Source organism: Nematostella vectensis, chromosome 8 (assembly GCF_932526225.1).
Source record: "Nematostella vectensis chromosome 8, jaNemVect1.1, whole genome shotgun sequence".
Taxonomy (NCBI): Eukaryota; Metazoa; Cnidaria; class Anthozoa; order Actiniaria; family Edwardsiidae; genus Nematostella; species Nematostella vectensis.
The window spans coordinates 3,684,196-3,705,935 of NC_064041.1; the positions used below are offsets into that span (position 1 = coordinate 3,684,196).

The 21,740-nt window shown below is 41.7% G+C and overlaps 3 protein-coding genes across 3 annotated transcripts; 1 reads left to right on the plus strand and 2 right to left on the minus strand.

The window, feature by feature from the left end:
* Nucleotides 1-282: 282 nt before the first annotated feature.
* On the minus strand, nucleotides 283-13,623 carry LOC5501352 (endoplasmic reticulum mannosyl-oligosaccharide 1,2-alpha-mannosidase). The gene is made up of 7 exons (XM_048731284.1): nucleotides 13,380-13,623; nucleotides 9,246-10,067; nucleotides 8,389-8,577; nucleotides 7,580-7,767; nucleotides 6,981-7,104; nucleotides 6,053-6,247; nucleotides 283-1,559 (listed from the first exon to the last, which is right to left on the minus strand). The coding sequence occupies exons 1-7, from the start codon at nucleotides 13,494-13,496 to the stop codon at nucleotides 1,236-1,238; spliced, it is 1,959 nt and encodes a 652-aa protein (XP_048587241.1). The 5' UTR covers nucleotides 13,497-13,623; the 3' UTR covers nucleotides 283-1,235.
* A 393-nt stretch (nucleotides 13,624-14,016) lies between these two features.
* LOC5501353 (RING finger and CHY zinc finger domain-containing protein 1) lies at nucleotides 14,017-15,965 on the minus strand. The gene has a single exon (XM_001622611.3). The coding sequence runs from the start codon at nucleotides 15,811-15,813 to the stop codon at nucleotides 14,872-14,874; it is 942 nt and encodes a 313-aa protein (XP_001622661.2). The 5' UTR covers nucleotides 15,814-15,965; the 3' UTR covers nucleotides 14,017-14,871.
* A 152-nt stretch (nucleotides 15,966-16,117) lies between these two features.
* LOC5501359 (coiled-coil domain-containing protein 105) lies at nucleotides 16,118-19,349 on the plus strand. Its single transcript, XM_001622605.3, has 4 exons — nucleotides 16,118-16,582; nucleotides 17,188-17,625; nucleotides 17,758-17,853; nucleotides 18,285-19,349. Exons 1-4 carry the CDS (start codon nucleotides 16,217-16,219, stop codon nucleotides 18,585-18,587), a joined length of 1,203 nt encoding a protein of 400 aa, XP_001622655.2. The 5' UTR covers nucleotides 16,118-16,216; the 3' UTR covers nucleotides 18,588-19,349.
* The last annotated feature ends 2,391 nt before the right edge of the window (nucleotides 19,350-21,740 follow it).

Sequence of the window (21,740 nt, forward strand, 5' to 3'; positions counted from 1 at the left end):
ATGGCTAGACGGAAGAGTCAGATTATTTTAGCGAGGACGCGTGGTGGTTGGTGGAAGGTAGAAAAGGCAATAGGTCCCACCAAAGAGCTTTTCCCGTCAAAAAATAATATCTGCAAAGGGAGTTCCTATGACGCAGGGGCGCAAACAGGGGTTGCGCAGGGTGCGTGCGCACTCCCCACCTCCTAAACAATATGTTACCTAGGACTGCGCACCCGCCCCCCTCCCCTGGGTACGCGACTGTGAAGGATATGAAAGTTGCAGCACAAACATCAATAGACTTAATTATCGAGCGTATTTTTTTCATTTCTTTTCTTCTGAGAATACCCAATGTATATTACATCAATATAATAACAAGAGGATTATAAATCTGGTTTGCACTGAAAATATAAAAAACCTGGATCTTAGGCCTGCCCAAGGATCGCCCCTCGCATTAATTCATTTTTAGAATCGTGTGCAACATGACATAGAGTCGATAATAGGGGACTTAAGATTCACGACGGCGGAGGGACGACGACGGCACACACGTTGTTTTTCTCCGCGCGCTAAAATCTTGCGGCGTCCTCGACACTCCGCCGTCGTAAATCTTAAGGTTACTATTATTGCTTAAAAAACCTTTCCTTGTAGTGAATTCCCATCCTAGTCCCAGGCGTTTTTACCGGGTTTCCTGTGCTCGGAGATGAACCGTAAGGTAGCCTGGGAGCTAGGACGAGCTCAGATGGTTTCCTGTGGCGTCACAGGAAACCCGATAAGAACGCCTGGGACTAGGCTGGTGAATTCCCCTTGTACAAAATATCCAAAAGGTTCGAATCATTTGCGGCCATTATTTTTCATAGTAATTGGTCTACCTATATTTTCCGCCCCCTACAAACGTTGCGTACAGAAAATTAAGATTACACAGGCAAAAATTTGATCCTAGGGTAGCTCACCTTGATATTCAGATTTTCTACTTAGCTCCCAATGTCCAAATTCTCTAAAAATGGTTTTCTTCATTGCATTGTAAGGTCGGTGTGCATAGCTCCAGGTTCTAAAAATATAAAAGCTCCCCGCAGAGACTGGCCCCAACCTCTCGTACTTGGCCCCTTTCCTCTCGTACTTGGCCTCGTGTAGCTTCTCCACACTTTCCCACACCGTTAAATTACTTACATTTAGGGTAGATATGTACATCATTTGCTCTTGACACAAGCCTATCTATACCAAAAATAGAATTGCACTAGACCCTTTAAGACGCCTAAGTTTCAGCTATGTATCGGCAATGGGTGAGCCTCCGTGTTAAACACGAACTTGTCCAGTGGAACGACGTCAAGGTCACTAAACAACAGGAACAAGTACTTGAGAGTTTCGCCGAGGAAGAAGCTCTCCATCTTGTCGCGATACCCATGATTCAGCTGGCGCACGCTGTTGATGGACGAGTACCCCCCAGAGGCGATCCGGGTGTGTTTCTCGAAGGCCTGGAAGATCTCCCATCCGTATTCCTGGTACTTCTTGTCCTTGGTCAGGCGATACAGGATATACAGGGACTCCACCGTCTCGGGCCTCAACAGGTTATGGGCGTCAAGAGGCTGGGCAAAGAACACAGAGATTAAAAGCAGTTTTCTCTGGTTCCCTGTGGTGGACGTATCCACCCATCCCCAGATAGGAGAAGGTTGGGAGAAAACAATAAACAATCAAGGCCCCCATTACCTCGTGATAAGTGTCTTTATCTTATCATTTTTTCATCATGACAATCATCATCATTATCAGGGCGACTAATGGCACCATACATTAGCATCATCACAACCACCACGACTATATCATCATCACCACGACTATATCATCATCACCTCCACCACTATAACATCATCACCACCACTACTATATCATCATCACCACTACTATATCATCATCACCACCACTACTATATCATCATCACCACCACTACTATATCATCATCACCACCACCACTATATCATCATCACCACCACTACTATATCATCACCACCACCACTACTATATCATCATCACCATCACTACTATATCATCACCACCACCACTACTATATCATCATCACCACCACTACTATATCATCATCACCACCACCACTATATCATCATCACCACCACCACTATATCATCATCACCACCACCACTATATCATCATCACCACCACTACTATATCATCATCACCACCACTACTATATCATCATCACCACCACTACTATATCATCATCACCACCACTACTATATCATCATCACCATCACTACTATATCATCATCACCACCACTACTATAACATCACACCACTACTATATCATCATCACCACCACTACTATATCATCATCACCACCACTACTATAACATCATCACCTCCACTACTATATCATCACACCACTACTACTATATCATCATCACCACCACCACTATATCATCATCACCACCACTACTATATCATCATCACCACCACTACTATATCATCACCACCACCACTACTATATCATCATCACCTCCACTACTATATCATCATCACCTCCACTACTATATCATCATCACCACCACTACTATAACATCACACCACTACTATATCATCATCACCACCACTACTATATCATCATCACCACCACTACTATATCATCATCACCACCACTACTATATCATCACCACCACCACTACTATATCATCATCACCATCACTACTATATCATCATCACCACGACCACTATATCATCATCACCATCACTACTATATCATCATCACCGCCACTACTATATCATCATCACCATCACTACTATATCATCATCACCACCACTACTATAACATCACACCACTACTATATCATCATCACCACCACTACTATATCATCATCACCATCACTACTATATCATCATCACCACCACTACTATAACATCATCACCACCACTACTATATCATCATCACCACCACTACTATAACATCACACCACTACTATATCATCATCACCACCACTACTATATCATCATCACCATCACTACTATATCATCATCACCACCACCACTATATCATCATCACCACCACCACTATATCATCATCACCACCACTACTATATCATCATCACCACCACTACTATATCATCATCACCACCACTACTATATCATCATCACCACCACTACTATATCATCATCACCACCACTACTATAACATCACACCACTACTATATCATCATCACCACCACTACTATATCATCATCACCATCACTACTATATCATCATCACCACCACTACTATAACATCATCACCACCACTACTATATCATCATCACCACCACTACTATAACATCACACCACTACTATATCATCATCACCACCACTACTATATCATCATCACCATCACTACTATATCATCATCACCACCACTACTATATCATCATCACCACCACCACTATATCATCATCACCACCACTACTATATCATCATCACCACCACTACTATATCATCACCACCACCACTACTATATCATCATCACCATCACTACTATATCATCACCACCACCACTACTATATCATCATCACCACCACTACTATATCATCATCACCACCACCACTATATCATCATCACCACCACCACTATATCATCATCACCATCACTACTATATCATCATCACCACCACTACTATATCATCATCACCATCACTACTATATCATCATCACCACCACTACTATAACATCACACCACTACTATATCATCATCACCACCACTACTATATCATCATCACCACCACTACTATATCATCATCACCTCCACTACTATATCATCACACCACTACTACTATATCATCATCACCACCACCACTATATCATCATCACCACCACCACTATATCATCATCACCATCACTACTATATCATCACCACCACCACTACTATATCATCATCACCATCACTACTATATCATCATCACCACCACTACTATATCATCATCACCACCACTACTATATCATCACCACCACCACTACTATATCATCATCACCTCCACCACTATATCATCATCACCACCACTACTATATCATCATCACCACCACTACTATATCATCATCACCACCACTACTATATCATCATCACCATCACTACTATATCATCATCACCACCACTACTATATCATCATCACCACCACTACTATATCATCATCACCACCACTACTATATCATCATCACCACCACTACTATATCATCACCACCACCACTACTATATCATCATCACCACCACTACTATATCATCATCACCACCACTACTATATCATCATCACCATCACTACTATATCATCATCACCACCACTACTATAACATCACACCACTACTATATCATCATCACCTCCACTACTATATCATCACCACCACCACTACTATATCATCACCACCACCACTACTATATCATCATCACCACCACTACTATATCATCATCACCACCACTACTATATCATCATCACCATCACTACTATATCATCATCACCACCACTACTATATCATCATCACCATCACTACTATATCATCATCACCACCACTACTATATCATCACCACCACCACCACTATATCATCATCACCACCACTACTATATCATCATCACCATCACTACTATATCATCATCACCATCACTACTATATCATCATCACCTCCACCACTATATCATCATCACCACCACTACTATATCATCATCACCACCACTACTATATCAGCATCAGTAGGCGATCCTACCTTACCTTAAGTATGATATCGTATGTGGCTGGGGGGTTCTGGTTGAAGAAGGCGATCTTACCTTAAATATGATATCGTATGTGGCTGGGGGGTTCTGGTTGAAGAAGGCGATCCTACCTTAAGTATGATATCGTATGTGGCTGGGGGGTTCTGGTTGAAGAAGGCGATCCTACCTTAAGTATAATATCGTATGTGGCTGGGGGGTTCTGGTTGAAGTAGGCGATCCTACCTTAACTTACCTTTAGTATGATATCGTATGTGGCTGGGGGTTCTGGTTGAAGAAGGCGATCTTACCTTAAGTATGATATTGTATGTGGCTGGGGGGTTCTGGTTGAAGAAGGCGATCCTACCTTTAGTATGATATCGTATGTGGCTGGGGGGTTCTGGTTGAAAAAGGCGATCTTACCTTAAGTATGATATCGTATGTGGCTGGGGGGTTCTGGTTGAAGAAGGCGATCTTACCTCAAGTATGATATCGTATGTGGCTGGGGGGTTCTGTTTGAAGAAGGAGATCTTACCTTAACTATGATGTCCTCTGTGGTTGGGGGGTTCTGGTTGAAGAAGGCGATCTTACCTTAACTATGATGTCCTCTGTAGCTGGGGGGTTCTGGTTGAAGTAGGCGATCCTACCTTAAGTATGATATCGTATGTGGCTGGGGGGTTCTGGTTGAAGAAGGCGATCTTACCTTAAATATGATGTCCTCTGTGGCTGGGGGGTTCTGGTTGAAGTAGGCGATCTTACCTTAAGTATGATATCGTATGTGGCTGGGGGTTTCTGGTTGAAGTAGGCGATCCTACCTTAAGTATGATATCGTATGTGGCTGGGGGGTTCTGGTTGAAGTAGGCGATCCTACCTTAAGTATGATATCGTATGTGGCTGGGGGGTTCTGGTTGAAGTAGGCGATCCTACCTTAAGTATGATATCGTATGTGACTGGGGGGTTCTGGTTGAAGAAGGCGATCCTACCTTAACTATGATGTCCTCTGTAGCTGGGGGGTTCTGGTTGAAGTAGGCGATCTTACCTTAAGTATGATATCGTATGTGGCTGGGGGGTTCTGGTTGAAGTAGGCGATCTTACCTTAAGTATGATATCGTATGTGGCTGGGGGGTTCTGGTTGAAGTAGGCGATCTTTCCTTAAGTATGATATCGTATGTGGCTGGGGGGTTCTGGTTGAAGTAGGCGATCCTACCTTAAGTATGATATCGTATGTGACTGGGGGGTTCTGGTTGAAGAAGGCGATCCTACCTTAACTATGATGTCCTCTGTAGCTGGGGGGTTCTGGTTGAAGTAGGCGATCTTACCTTAAGTATGATATCGTATGTGGCTGGGGGGTTCTGGTTGAAGTAGGCGATCTTACCTTAACTATGATGTCCTCTGTAGCTGGGGGGTTCTGGTTGAAGTAGGCGATCTCTGGGCTGAGGCGAGAGGGCATGCGGGCATACATTTGGTAGCATGTTTCCATCATGTCTTTGGCGAATTCCAGGTATTTTGGGTCCAGGCCATTGTGCGCTGCCAGAGCCATAGTACCAGGAAGGAAACACACCAGATGGTCCTAGAAATGGAAAGAGTAAATACAGTACCATATCATGTAACATTAAAAACGGTCCTAGAAATGGAAAGAGTAAATACCATATCATGTAACATTAAAAACGGTCGTAGAACTGGAAAGAGTACAATTACAATATATAACATTAAAAATGGTCCTAGAAATGGAAAGAGTAAATACCATATCATGTAACATTAAAAACGGTCCTAGAACTGGAAAGAGTACAATTACAATATATAACATTAAAAATGGTTCTAGAAATGGGGAGAGTACAATATGTAACATGATATTATCAAATGCGCTTCACTCAAATATGACAGACTGCCTTTCAGTATTCTATGAACTGTTATGAGCATTGCATTAACATTGTGTGTTAAACTTACACAAAGGGACATTCTTTAGACGCACGTGTGCTTCTTTACTTAAGTATGTAAATAACTAAATGTAGTGTTTTTAGGTCGGATCTTTTAATGTGGTTTAGAGTTGAATTCGTTGAAAAGTAATAAGAATGAATTACGGTTATCTCCATTAAAAAAAAGGCCGCGTTATTACAGAACATTGCTAGTGTGAGAACTGTTATAGAAGATGATACCATACTGTAGGTACCATACGGAACCATAGGCAGCATTGTTCTTTTAGAAAGATGTGAATTTTAGCTTTAAGCCACCAAGGGAAAGAGCTAAATGATTTTACACTTATAAAAAATAACCTGGCTGACATAAGCCGAGCACATATTTACCATCTTAGGACTGAAGCTGTTTCCATGTAGCAGCTCACCAACATACAGCAGTTTGTTTGGATGTGACCTCCGCGCTAGCAGTGATGTCACACCATTCATTGAGTTTGTAAAATCCTCTTTAAGCCTGGACGTGAAAAAGAATAAGGAAAGGATTAACTGTATTCAGCACAACGATTTACTGTATTCATTTAAATCATTTTTTTGTATTCACTAATCCAATGAAAAGATACATAATGTAGAGGAGGAAATGGTGCCTACTTCTCCTTACTAAGCCCCCCCTCCAATAACAGGGCCGTAGCAGGGGTGGGGCACTGGGGGCATGTGCCCCCCAATATTTTTAAAAATTATAAGGAGGCTGTGCCCCTCAATATATTCTTAATGTTTCTGTGTTGTGCGTCCCCCCCAATCTTACATGGCCTGCTACAGCTCTGAATAAGACAACCTCTTCAAGGAATTTTCTTTAAAAATATGAGCCCTGAGAGCTTAATTCTAAGCTATTGTGGTAGTTTATTTTTTCAATAACAAGGAAGCATTTTAAAGACGACATTCAATTGCGTAGAAAACACCTAACGAAAAAGCTAGTGATGTGCAGAACTGACCAGTCCTCCTTTTTTCCCGTCTGTAGCCACTGTTTTAGTAGATACTCATAATAGCTGTCTCCTCTGGCCCCAAGGGTTATGGTAGCACCTGGGCGGAACTGTCCCGTGTTGGCATTCACAAAGATTGGCACCAGCCCATTTTTCTTGGGAAGGCTATGGAGATGACGCATTACCTTGTCAACAGCTTGCTGCAGAGACAAAAGGAGACATGTGATTTGATTTATGATTTATAAGGCTTCTACCACTATTTCACATATGAAATAGCGAGAGGGTTTATTGCGTCCCCAGTGGTTCTTTTACGTCCCTTCGGTTCAGGTTTAGTGTAGTACAGCTTGAAGAGACGGGACCTCCGGTTTAGTGTCCTTATCCGAGAAGACTGGAAACACGGGAGAATAACTTCAACTCACTTGTGACAAATTCGATTCAAGGCAGGAACCTGGAAAAATCCCCAGTTTGAGCCAGGATTCGAACCTGGGCCACAGCGGTGAGAGGCCGATGCGCTAACACACTAGGCCACCCGTGCTTCCACATATGCAGAGTAAGTAGTGAAGGAGATGTAAGTACAGTTAGTAGGAAAGGAGGGGACTGTAATTTATTATCTTCTTGTAATATTTAGCCAGAATAACCCAGAGTTGTAAACAAACATCACAGAGAATCAAAACAAATTGCGATGGTTATAAATAACTCTAATATTACAGAGACACAGACAGTAAAGTAAGGAGCACAAGTCTCCAATTTGTTTTCTAATTTTCCAGTCTACAGTAGATTGCATGTGGCAAGCACTCAACTCAGGCGTGGATCTGTCTTACCTTGTATTTGTCATTGCCGGTCACATAACTCAGATCTCTAAACTCCAGTTGGATAGTGCTCACTTCAGATACCGAGCTGTCAGGCCCCCATCTTGGAGGGTGCACTTGCCTTGTCATCAGGTTAACATCGGAAAAGGGTATGCCTGACTGTGAGTTGAAACAAGGGAGCAGACGGTCACCCAGCTCAACCTGGAAAAAACACAAAACCAGGACTCATGAACATCCAAAAAATACTTACAGGATAATCTTCCTGTTAAAGCATAATTAAGCAGACACTTTGATGTGGAGTGTGGTATGGAAGTGTTGCCACTTTTTTAAGCACTATACAAAGTAGAGATTTCAATTTTACTTGGTGGCAATTGCTCTTGCTCATAGGATGACAATGGTGGTGCTTAAAATGATTATCTTTACTGCTGCTGATGGTGGTTGATGATGATGAAATGATAACAATTACTGTGATAATGATAATAAATTCAATGACATGGAGATGAAAAAAGCTGGTTAATAATAATTAAATGCTGTCTCTAATCTATTGAGATCATATATGGCAAACAACCTGATGTCACTGGCTCATTTTAGATTGCTTTGTGTGCAACAGCTTACTTATGACTTATGAATCAACAAAAGGTTGAAATAGTATGACATACGCCACGAGTTTTGAGCATTAGTCCTTCATTGGAGCAAATTCGCCTCTTTTGCTTCTGACAAAGGGCTAATGCTGAAATTTCAGTGAAACTAGACCTTGTGTTAATTTCTCTTCCAGATTCCACCACACCTTCAAATCCCATATAGTCATACCACTTGATTGGGGTTGTTCTCCTTAAAAGCAAAAACCAAAAAGCATTGATAGTACTTACAGCCTTGTTGAGGAAGATGTCATCATTGGAGAGGTGATAGGCACTTAGAAGGCCCCCAAGGACTCGTATCGTCACCTCAAACAAGTTCACATCAACATTCTTGTCAAACGACAGAGAGTTTGCTACCCAGTCTCTTGCCTCCCTGAACTCATCTTTCAAATTCAACAGCAGCATGGTATCCAGGGAATCAATAATTGTTAAACCAATATTAAACCACTCACTAAAACTCTTAGAGATTGGCTTCAACTCATCATGGCCCCATGCAAACTGCTTGTATCCCTTCCATGCATGCCTGAACGCTTCAATCACTGCTTTCTGTCGGCTATTCACTTGATCAATGGGAAGAAGATGGACTCCATTGATGTCAATTCCTTGTTGTTCCCCATTGTTGTCATTATCTCCATCACCAGCGGCAACATCGACTGCTTTATTATTGCCATTATTGTTAGGATTATTAGGATCTCCCTTGACTTCGCCATTGTTTTGTCCTCTGGCAATGTCTATTTCCTTGTTGTTGTCTTGACGATTCTCATGCGACTGTTGTTGTTTAAGTCTATCTTTCAGTTTTGGTGGACCTTTTTTCGGTTTGACATATTTTTTAGCTTGCTCCTCATATTCTTTCATATTCTCTCTAAACATCTCATCTCGATCTGGTTTGCGCAAGGGGATTAAATTATCATCTGAAATGTCATGTGGCTTATGATTCTTTATCTGCTCAATACTAACATCTGTCCTAGTGTCCCATAATATGAATGTGCCAATCGACATAATCAATGCAATTACAAGAATACTTTTCTGAAGTGAGGATAGACTTTTCCATCTCTGCAAAAGAAGAATGCAATGTTAGACAAACATGAAATCACAACATAACTTACATATTATATAAAGCAGAAACAAAGCATAACTTTGTTATTGTTTCAATCCATAATTAAAGCTGTCTCCAGTTTACTTCCGGTCAATTAAGTAACAATCTCCCCAATGATTGTTAACGGAAAAGACCCCCCTTCTAGCAGGTTCATTGAAAGTTTGTTTGAGGATGTGATTGATAATTTAGAGTGGATGGTCTGTTAAATATCTCGGATTCTAATATAGATTCTTTTGTCTTTTAACGGTTGAGGTTTCCGTCAGACCTCCGGAAGTTAACTGGTGACAATTCGGCTTTAAGACAATTAATTTAAAGAAGTTTTGATCAAGTAAAAGTTATATATGCCACTTTCGATTGAATATACCAAAAACTCTGCCAAATTTTCAGGACAGACTCTGTCCTTTTGGTGTATTGTATTTTTTCTTCTGGTTCACTAACACAACAATTTGGACTTTTGTTATTTATTACTTCCGATTGAAATACCATTATATACTAGCTTTTTTATATTATTGAAAAAGCTATCTCAAATGGCCGATGGAAATTGATGCTTTCTTGGACTTGGCATTTTGCTAGGATGACTAGATGGCTGCTGACAGTGACCCTTTGAGGGCCTTAGATGGTCAAGGTTAGCTAGGTCATGCAGGGCTGAATTCATGCAGGAACCTGCAAAAGCAATCTTCGTCATGTTTTAAGGGTGTACTGACATTAGTGTTGCTCAGTATCGACGTTGCTATGCTGGTTGCGTTGAGTGCGCGCATATACATAACACAGAATTCGTCATTTCAAGCTTTACTGAAGTAAAAGAGATAAAAATGTGCGTTTCAAGTTCCCAAAAATTGACTCTCATCCTTTTCAGGTGAGGATAGTTCCAATATTTTGTAAAAACGAAGGTTCAGCGAAGATTTAGTTAAGCCAACCTTTTTGAAGCCAAAGTTTTCAATTTTCACTACCTACGCGCGCTGAAAACACAGAACGCTTGCGCACGCACTGAAAATTTTATTTCAAAGTAGCGCGCGCTGTATCAGAATTTTAAAATACTTTTTCAATTTTCATCATGACATAACGGATATCGTTCCTTTGAAGTGTAAATACCACGAAACACTATTGGATTTTTTTTTTAAACTTCATTTCAATTTCATAATGTGAGATATCAGTGTGTCTGAGCAGGCTGAATGAGCACGTGCGGGCTTTGTTTCACTTCCGGTTCTGCGTTTTCTAAAAAAAAGCTTTTTTGTCGCCAAGTTATTTCAAAACGCAACATTCTTTCTGTAATCCTTTTTATTAAATGCTCCTTCATATAGCCAAGCGTGGATTTAGCGTTAATCTAACAGAAACCAAAATTATATCAAATAATCTGAATTTCAGGCCCTTTGAAAAATCATAAAAAACAATTACTCGATCATTTCTAAAACGCATGCTTGGCTTAATGCACCCATCCCTCAAGATTCATAAAACGTATTCAGTATTTGTTTTCGAGCAATTTTACTTGAAATATTTGCTTTTATCGGTATCTATGACGTCACATTATGACGTCACGGGGTAACATCATCATAATAGTCAGCACACCTGTGGTGGTCAACTTGGCAAATATCAGACCCTAAAGTCTTTCTAAAAGGCTTTTTATGCTTTATTCAATTTTCCTTAGCAACAGATGTCAGTGCACCCTTAAAGCCGCATTGTCACCAGTTTACTTCCGGTCGATTACGTAACAATCACCGATGATTTTTAACGGAAAACGCGAAAAATATTTCAAAATATTGAAAGAAGTGTGTCTATTGGGAGTCTCTTTGAGGACGTGATTGATAATTTAGAGCAGATGGCCGGTAAAATATATTGGATTCTAATAAGATTCTTTTGTCTTTAATGGTTGAGGTTTCCGTAGGACCTCCCGAAGTTACACCTATCTGGTGACAATGCGGCTTTAAACAGTACTGGTTGGCCTTTGTTGTTCCTATTGCAGGGGCAAAGCCAGGGAGGTGGCCCAGGGGGCCCGGGCCTCCCCTTCTAGCAGCCAAAAATACAGTAAATGTGTGAGTTATTATCTAAAATACAGGAGAAAATGCCTTGAAAGGGCCTTTTGGGCCCACTCCTGTTAAAAATCCTGGCTACGCCGCTATATCATACTTGCATTAGCCTGTGTAGCAAGTGCAAAGGGCCGGGGAAGATGAGGGATAAGCCCTGCGTGCCTGGAGAGATGGATGGAGCAAATGTAGGGAAAGGGGGGCGCTTGCAGCCGACCCTGACTTTTTTACTGTACGCCTCTTACAGTAGCTCACACAAGATTGCTGTGCATGCCCTGTTTGTTTTACCCTCTAGTATTTCAAATAAAAGCCTGCATTAGATTATGTTTCATAAAGGTTCATTCATGCCCCTGCTGTTGGCAATAAACTTGCAACTATAAACAACTGTTTATGACATAATTGCTAAATCCAATGTATAACATATACACTATATACCAAGGTAGAGTTTTGCGATTATGTTTTTGACATAACTGCGCAATGGAAGGTTTACCCTTATGCCGAGGTTGGGTTTTGCAATTATGTTTTTGACATAACTGCAAAATGGAAGGTTTTCTACCTATATACCGAGGTTGGTTTTTGCAATTATGTTTTTGACATAACTGCAAAATATAGAACTTACCTTTATGCCGAGGTTGGGTTTTGCATTTATGTTTTTGACATAACTGCGAAATAGAAGGTTTACCTATATACCGAGGGAGGTTTTCTTTCTAGAAAGCGGGGTCGGCTGCAAGCCCTCCCTCATCCTTCCCTTCCCTAGCGTGCACACCTCCTCTTTGTCTCTCTTCTTTCCCAAACCTATAGGCTTGATACACAGGCTATACTTGCATGCGATCGCCACCTGTTTTCTCCACTTAAAAATAGATACTTCTGTCGTAAATAGTAGTACAACCAGCATAATTTTACATTTTTGTAAAATATCATTAATAAATAGAATTAGCTTTTCCTCAAACTTATAAAAAAAACACGCTTAACCCCACTTTTAATAACTGCTCAGCTTGTATCCAAACTTATTTATTTAAAAATGCTTTGTTTCCGAAAAATAAAAATTCTTTATGAAAACTATACCACCGCAAACAAAAAGCCGCTCCATTAGTTGTTTTCAAAACATGCCGGTATATAAAATATATGAGGCTATCAATTCAAAATAACAGGCTTCTGCATTCATTCACATTTCTATCGATGCTATAAATCGTCCAGTATTCGTCCTTGTAACATAAGATAACGAGATAGTGTGTCCGTAATTCTTACTCGATAGATGGATGTTTTCCGCCGGCCCTTGCTGTTGTCGTAATTATAACTGACTCCAGAAGGCACATTGACCGCTGTAAAGTCTGATGAGCCTTGCCAAGATGATTGCTGGACCATTATGTGCTCGAGTTCCTTCGGTTATCACCGAGATAGGGCGATTTAGGGCATTAAGATGGGAAAATCTTACCACCAACAACCTACACGTCGGCGGCCATTTTCATACAACAAATACGGACTGGATACCAGGCCCCTCGAGAACCGGAAGTGAAAGGAACGGAAGTTAGTAAGACATTCCAGCACTTTAGCAAGGGCGGAAGGTGCAGAGTTTTTAAGGCTAAATTCTGATAATAAACCACGAATTTCCCTCTAATTTGGCTATAATGTGCCTTGTTTGCAACATGCTCTCCGTGTTTGTTTAGCAAAACCAGTCAAGTTACATTGCATAAACTGAGTTACTACCCTGTTGAGCGCTAACTGTCCTCCCACGTGCTAGTAATAACCTCCCCAATTAAGAAAAATATTAAAAAAATCAAGTAAGCCATGAATCACTAAATATCATGAACAATCTAACTTGATATTCTAGAATTTCAAAGTTAAAGAAGAAAATAATATAGCATTCAAAAATGGTAAACATGGGTTAAAATGCTTTATAGTCTACTTGTAGGATTTGATAGTTTTCCGACACGAAACCCCGAAGTTTGCATACCATGGACGCCATCTTGGATAATCTCAATAGTTTTTTCCGGCACAAAACCCCCAAAACACAAAGTTCGCATACCATGGCCGCCATCTTGGATGTCCAAGATGGTAGCCGTGGGGTTTTCCCGTGCCAGAAAAACTATCAAAGCCTACAAGTAGGCTAAATGCTTTATTGAAAATCAAACATCAATATTACTTATATTAAGTTAATAAACTTATTTATACACTATAAACTTAAAAAAAAATAGATGGCACATATCCATAGACCTACTCTAAAAAAATTGATACGACTTATATTCCTTGAAATGAAAAATAAATAAAATCAGAAAGGTGAAAAATTGCTAGAAGCCACAATTTTATATCTAATATCTTTAAAAAGACCTTTAAAAAACAACAACAGAAATCTGCATCACCTTGCAGTTCATAAGAATTTAGAGCCTGACTAGCAAAACCATGAACACCCGAAAGTATGTGTGAAATGTTTATAGTCATCGTGTAGAGAATTAAGACTCAAATTTCTTGAACATTTAGCAGGTTAGAGCAAACATTCCATACACATTTCTACTGCTCATGGTTATACCCGTTGTGCTGTAAGAGATAATCATAAAAAAAATATAGCTATGATAGATCTTATGGAGAAAGAATATAAAGCATAAAAAAGTGGCATCTAAGCCTGGATTTTTCCTACATCTTTGATTCGTATTGAAGAACGTGCATTCCTTTATACAAATTCCCTAATTCCTGACCAATAGTCCTAGTTGCCTGATTGCAATTGGAGTAGAACATTAGGGAATCAGTCCAGGGGTAGATCATTAGGGGGAATTCCCTCGTCCACCTCAAGCCTGATGTCTGCAACAGATGCCGACACATCCTCCACCGCTCGCTGCACTAGCCTCACTTGATGCTCAATTGAACCACCATCAGGATCACCTTCGTCCATAGCGGCATCCTCTATTTCAGTCTCCCCTCCCCCAGTAGCCCCACCAGCCAAGTCTTCAGGGAGCCCCTCTATCCCCTCCCTGCTGGTATTATAAGACCCACAGTGAGAGCACTTTGCACCAAGTACATGGAACTTGACTTTACTCTTCTTGTGACAGTCACAGCATAAAACTGTGACTTTCACATTGTGGTACTCTTCTGGCATGGGCGTCCGTCCAATCTCACGATCCATTTGCTTCCACATGCTACTCATGTTCACCATGGAGCCTTTACATAGAGGGCACATATACAGACCTGAAGCCAGCAACTTGGACATACACGTGCTGTGAATCATGTGGCCGCAAGGGGACATGTTGGCTGATATGCGCGACGTGTGGATATCCTCTAAGCAAACAGGGCAGTCATTACGTGCCGATTTATCAACACATTTATGTGAGTCTTTCAGACCGACGCCCAGGCAAATATCACAGCGGGGACAGTGGTAGAAGTTCTTCCGACCGCCAATTCGACATATTCCACAAGCATCGCAGTGGAACTGCCCCTTTTCTTGATCGTCAAACAAACGACATATCTCGCAAAAGTATCGCCCGAACTTGGTCTCGCATTCTTCGCAGCTAGAGGCTACATCTTGGATGTTATTACACTGTAAACATTTCACACTTTGCACCGACTTGCGATCCAACTGATGGTTCTCTTTCTCGTCATGGCAAATGCGACAGGCGTAGATATTATTGCAACACGGGGTCACAAATGCGCATCGCCTTTTATAATGCTCACATCCCGACGCAGAAGCCATTGTACTATTCTTATGTTATCTGCTTCGAAGAGTCATCTGAAAATCCGAAAAAAAAATCAGTTTTCCACTCAGATTTTGAGTTCGGTCGCCATTTTTTTATGAGTTTTTCGAAGACCCGGATGAGAAGTCAGCGGTTATATTGGTCAGCGGCGTATGAAATGCAAATGTTTCCTTGACACCGTCTACAGCCGTCACTAAAAATTAAGATCACCATAGCAACTAATAGCGTTCCATCAAAGATTTGTACAGCGGTCTGCTTTAATTGGAGTTTATGCTAATTAGACCAATAAACCCTTTACCCCGGGTTTCTATAGCAACTGGTCAAGGCTTCTTCCGAAGAGCCGACAACAAACCAACATTCCCTCACTCGCGCTCCGGGTTCTAATCAGAAATCGAACGCAAAATGGAAAAGACTGCTACTATAGGCTGTGACACATGGAAGAATGCGAGTGTAAGGAACATTCGTCTGGGGCAGACGGTTGTGAATCGGTCGGATAAAGCTTGTGATATGGGACAACAGCTAGATCCTTTGCCTTCTTTGCGAGACACGAGTATCCAACAAAGCAATGCACGGATTCACGCTTATGTGAGGGCTACCAGAGCAGTCCTTGTAAAGCTACAGGAAAATCTATTAGACACGAATGAAGAAATCAAGTCCTTGATAAAGGGGAAAGAGACTTTGGAGAAAACTTTAGAACACATCCGCAAAGATATTGTCCTAAACAATAAGTCGACCTCTATAAGAAAGACTCGCCCCCCTCGTGAAAAGGTATAGTGTTTCTTTGTGACCTTTCGCACACTTGATATATCCGTTATAGCGGCAAATAGCGCGATATTTAGCACAAGGCAGCTGAAGGGATACCGGATATATTGAAAGCTGCTCCTTTATGATACAAAATGCCATTGAATTTAGACCCAAGCCAAGATTAGAGACAACATGCTAATTTCCCTAAATGCACTTTATGAAGTCGCGATAAAATCTAATAGAATTAAGACGTCTACATGATTTTCATACTTATCGCTTTCGATTGAATACAGGGACATTAAAGATTGGGTTTAATAGGCCATTTTCAGGATTGAATTTACAAAATACCAAAATTGTCGAGGTAATCGGCACTCAGGCATTTAATCTAAATACGAGTGCCATACTATGGGTGAAATGGGTAACTTCAAAATCACTCTTAAACAAATTTGCGGCGCATTAATTGTGCATGAAGAGTCTCAATGATTTACAATTTAAAATAATAGGAGCCTACAGATTTAAAAAAAAGGACAATATAAGACTAACCTAAGTGTTGGGACAACCTTGTTTTCAATAAATTAATTTAATTCTAAGTTGTATAAAAATAATGTTCAAATTATAATTTCTTTTAGAGTCCTGATGGAGCTGATGACTTGCTAACAGCTGAGCGCAAACATCTCCTCAAACTGAAGAGAATCCTTGAAGCACAGTTACGCTCAGCTCAGAAGCAACTCCAGGTTCTTGATGCAAACAGAAAGAGATTACGAGCTGCTGTCCAGGAAAGGTCCAGGGTCATGGACTTGATATGCCATGCCGTGTCATCTGTCCGTGGTGCTGGCATCAAGGACCAGATAGAAAGGCCAAGCACACCAGAAGTTGAGCCACTTGGGCCCTATACTCCAGAGTGCGCAAGGGTTATATCTGAAGCAGCTGACGCAAGGCAAAGGTCTAGCACCCTGAGGAAGGAGGTAGCAGAGGCAATAGAGCAGACCATCAAACTACAGAAGGCTGCTCATAACTCAGTTAATGATGGACTCACACAGAAAGTGGCAGAGACTGTTTCCGTGAGGGTAAGGAATTTTCCTTTGGATATTTTATCATCAGATAAGCAGAAAAGTATGGTCTTGTTACAATGGGCCACACCTTGAGTACTCACTACTGAGAATTCTCTTATTCTTATCTGTCTGTGCTTTCTTTTTCAGCAACATCTTCAAGTTGGTGGAGGTGAGCTGAGGATGTCCATCCATCGTAGCAAGAGATGGTATAATGCCACTGAGATGGCTTTGGGATACACACTGGTATGTAATATCTCTACTTGTTATTTTTTTCTTCATTCCATTTCTTTTAAATGGAGTCCAAATATTGCTCAAGGTGTAATAGAAATAGCTGGTTGAAAAGGGGAAATCTGATAGAGAATAAAATTGACACACAAGGGAGATGGGTTGTTAGGCACCTCCCTACCAATTATGTGGTGCTAAAATTGTTGATGTGCAAACATCTCCTCAAACTGGAGATAATCCTTAAAGCACAGTTATGCCCAACTCAACATCACTTCAGGTCCTTGACCCCTTTATCCACCAAGATGTTCTAGAAATTAAAAATATTTGAATCCTAGTCATTTGAATTTTCAGTTTTATTTTTAAATCTTTTTGAATTCTGTTATCCTAATAGTTAAGTATTGTTGAGCTCCCAGCTATGTATACCCTCTAACTAATTTCTACTTTTCCAGGGCCCAGTGGCGTACTCTGACCTTACAACCAGGGAGCACCTTGACAGGCCTACAGTCAAGATCTTCCAACGGCATCCTGGAAACCAGCTGCCAGAGGCACGTGAAATCGGGCGTGGTGGGCAGGGACTCCAGGAATCCCTGAATGCCACTGCTCGTAACATTGGCTTGCTGAAACTTACGAAGGATAGAATCGACTCTGATGCTAGTGACAAGCATCATGCATCTCTGATTGATTCTAATGTTGTGAGGGATAGGCGTCGTCATGCCAACCACCGCTGGGTTCTGACAGGCATTGGTTACTAAGGGCAATCAGATGACACATGTATGCCATATTTGGCAAAATAGCCAGGGGTTGTACATACTGTTACTCAAACTGAATAAGCCAACACTTCTTCACAGATGCACAGCAAATTCAATCACTAAACAAATGTGGATGATGGATAATGCACAATATTTTTAAAATGTCTATGAATTTGCGTATATTGACTGTAATGAACTTATAACCCTGTCTCAATGCATTCTGTTGTAAATGATTTCAACCAAAGCAATCAACTTCACAAGTTTGTCTCAACATTTTTACAAGTCCTTAAAAGAGTGATTTATAAATAATATATTATTAATAGAGTGTTTATTTTAGTGTGTATAGCAGGAAACAACTTAACTGAAATCAACCATTAATTTATTGAACTTTTTTAAAACATAGTGGGATGGCAATGACATATGCCAGTTATTTATTAAATGTTTACGCTTCTGTGTGATTAACATTTTAATAGATAATAGTTGGCCAACATTGTGGATCCCCAAAGTGGAATTATCCACATTGTCAAGAAAGTCCAATCATGCTTGCCTCTACTGACATAAAAATGTTACTGCAGCAACCATAATTAATTGTCTTTTGCAGTGACATTTTAAGATCAACATACAGCCCCTCAAACACTTAAAAAATCATTAAATAATTTTCGAAGCTTTTCTAAGGTGCGGTACATACTCTCTACCTGCATAGTTTTCAAGTGTAGCTTGAATTCTTATTTGGTAATAATAATAAAAATACTGTAAGTGTTTGTATACAGACTCACAACATACATAATGTCGTGCACACACAGTGATATTTTATGAAAAACACTGTGTGCATTTTAAACAGACGGACTTCACCAGAAACACAGCACGTACTGTACAGACTTCAGCAGAAGCACAGTGCGCACTGTACAGACTTCAGCAGAAGCACAGTGCGCACTGTACAGACTTCACCAGAAACACAGTGCGCACTATACAGACATCACCAGAAACACAGCGCACACTGTACAGACTCCACCAGACAGACTTTGCTTACTGTACAGACTCCACCAGACAGACAGTGCGCACTGTACCGAATTCACCAGAAATATAGCCCATACTGTACAGACTCCACCATACACACAGCGCGCACTGTACAGACTTCATAAGACAGACAGTGCGCACTGTACAGACTCCACCTGACAGACAGTGCGCACTGTACAGACTCCACCTGACAGACAGTGCGCACTGTACAGACTTCACCAGAAATATAGCCCATACTGTACAGACTCCACCATACACACAGCGCGCACTGTACAGACTTCACCAGAAACACAGCGCGCACTGCACAGACTCCAACATATACACAGCGCGCACTGTACAGACTCCACCAGAATTATAGTGCGCTGTACAGACTCCAAAATACACACAGCGCGCACTGTACAGACTTCATAAGACAGACAGTGCGCACTGTACAGACTTCACCAGAAACACAGCGCGCACTGCACAGACTCCACCAGACAAACAGTGCGCACTGTACAGACTCCAACATATACACAGCGCGCACTGTACAGACTCCACCAGAATTATAGTGTGCGCTGTACAGACTCCACCTGACAGACAGCGCGCACTGTACAGACTCCACCATACACACAGCGCGCACTGTACAGACTCCACCATACACACAGTGCGCACAGTACAGACTCCACCATACACACAGCGCGCACTGTACAGACTTCATAAGACAGACAGTGCGCACTGTACAGACTCCACCTGACAGACAGTGCGCGCTGTACAGACTTCACCAGAAATATGGTCCATACTGTACAGACTCCACCATACACACAGTGCGCGCTGTACAGACTCCACCATACACACAGCGCGCACTGTACAGACTTCATAAGACAGACAGTGCGCGCTGTACAGACTTCACCAGAAACACAGTGCGCACTATACAGACATCACCAGAAACACAGCGCACACTGTACAGACTCCACCAGACAGACTTTGCTTACTGTACAGACTCCACCATACACACAGCGCGCACTGTACAGACTTCATAAGACAGACAGTGCGCACTGTACAGACTCCACCTGACAGACAGTGCGCGCTGTACAGACTTCACCAGAAATATGGCCCATACTGTACAGACTCCACCATACACACTGTGCGCACTGTACAGACTTCACCAGAAACACAGCGCGCACTGCACAGACTCCACCAGACGGACAGTGCGCACTGTACAGACTCCAACATACACACAGCGCGCACTGTACAGACTCCACCATACACACAGTGCGCACAGTACAGACTCCACCATACACACAGCGCGCACTGTACAGACTTCATAAGACAGACAGTGCGCACTGTACAGACTCCACCTGACAGACAGTGCGCGCTGTACAGACTTCACCAGAAATATGGTCCATACTGTACAGACTCCACCATACACACAGTGCGCGCTGTACAGACTCCACCATACACACAGCGCGCACTGTACAGACTTCATAAGACAGACAGTGCGCGCTGTACAGACTTCACCAGAAACACAGTGCGCACTATACAGACATCACCAGAAACACAGCGCACACTGTACAGACTCCACCAGACAGACTTTGCTTACTGTACAGACTCCACCATACACACAGCGCGCACTGTACAGACTTCATAAGACAGACAGTGCGCACTGTACAGACTCCACCTGACAGACAGTGCGCGCTGTACAGACTTCACCAGAAATATGGCCCATACTGTACAGACTCCACCATACACACTGTGCGCACTGTACAGACTTCACCAGAAACACAGCGCGCACTGCACAGACTCCACCAGACGGACAGTGCGCACTGTACAGACTCCAACATACACACAGCGCGCACTGTACAGACTCCACCAGAATTATAGTTTGCGCTGTACAGACTCCACCATACACACAGCGCGCACTGTACAGACTCCACCATACACACAGTGCGCACTGTACAGACTCCACCAGAATTATAGTGTGCGCTGTACAGACTCCACCTGACAGACAGTGCGCACTGTACAGACTCCACAATACACACAGCGCGCACTGTACAGACTCCACCAGAATTATAGTGTGCGCTGTACAGACTTCAAAATACAAACACTGGCACTGTATAGACTTCACCAGAAAAAAAGTGCGCAGATAGAACTTAACTTAAA

What these genes read in the sequence shown, in the direction of transcription:
- LOC5501352 (XM_048731284.1), bottom strand. Translation starts at nt 13,496, where the DNA reads ATGGTCCAGCAATCATCTTGGCAAGGCTCATCAGACTTTACAGCGGTC. An exon ending in ACGGGAAAAAAGGAGGACTG is followed by an intron (nt 7,105 to 7,579) that starts GTCAGTTCTGCA and finishes TTTCACGTCCAG; the next exon opens with GCTTAAAGAGGATTTTACAA. An exon ending in ACAGCTTCAGTCCTAAGATG is followed by an intron (nt 6,248 to 6,980) that starts GTAAATATGTGC and finishes TTCCATTTCTAG; the next exon opens with GACCATCTGGTGTGTTTCCT.
- LOC5501353 (XM_001622611.3), bottom strand. Translation starts at nt 15,813, where the DNA reads ATGGCTTCTGCGTCGGGATGTGAGCATTATAAAAGGCGATGCGCATTT.
- LOC5501359 (XM_001622605.3), top strand. Translation starts at nt 16,217, where the DNA reads ATGGAAAAGACTGCTACTATAGGCTGTGACACATGGAAGAATGCGAGT. An exon ending in CTCGCCCCCCTCGTGAAAAG is followed by an intron (nt 16,583 to 17,187) that starts GTATAGTGTTTC and finishes AATTTCTTTTAG; the next exon opens with AGTCCTGATGGAGCTGATGA. An exon ending in CAGAGACTGTTTCCGTGAGG is followed by an intron (nt 17,626 to 17,757) that starts GTAAGGAATTTT and finishes TTTCTTTTTCAG; the next exon opens with CAACATCTTCAAGTTGGTGG.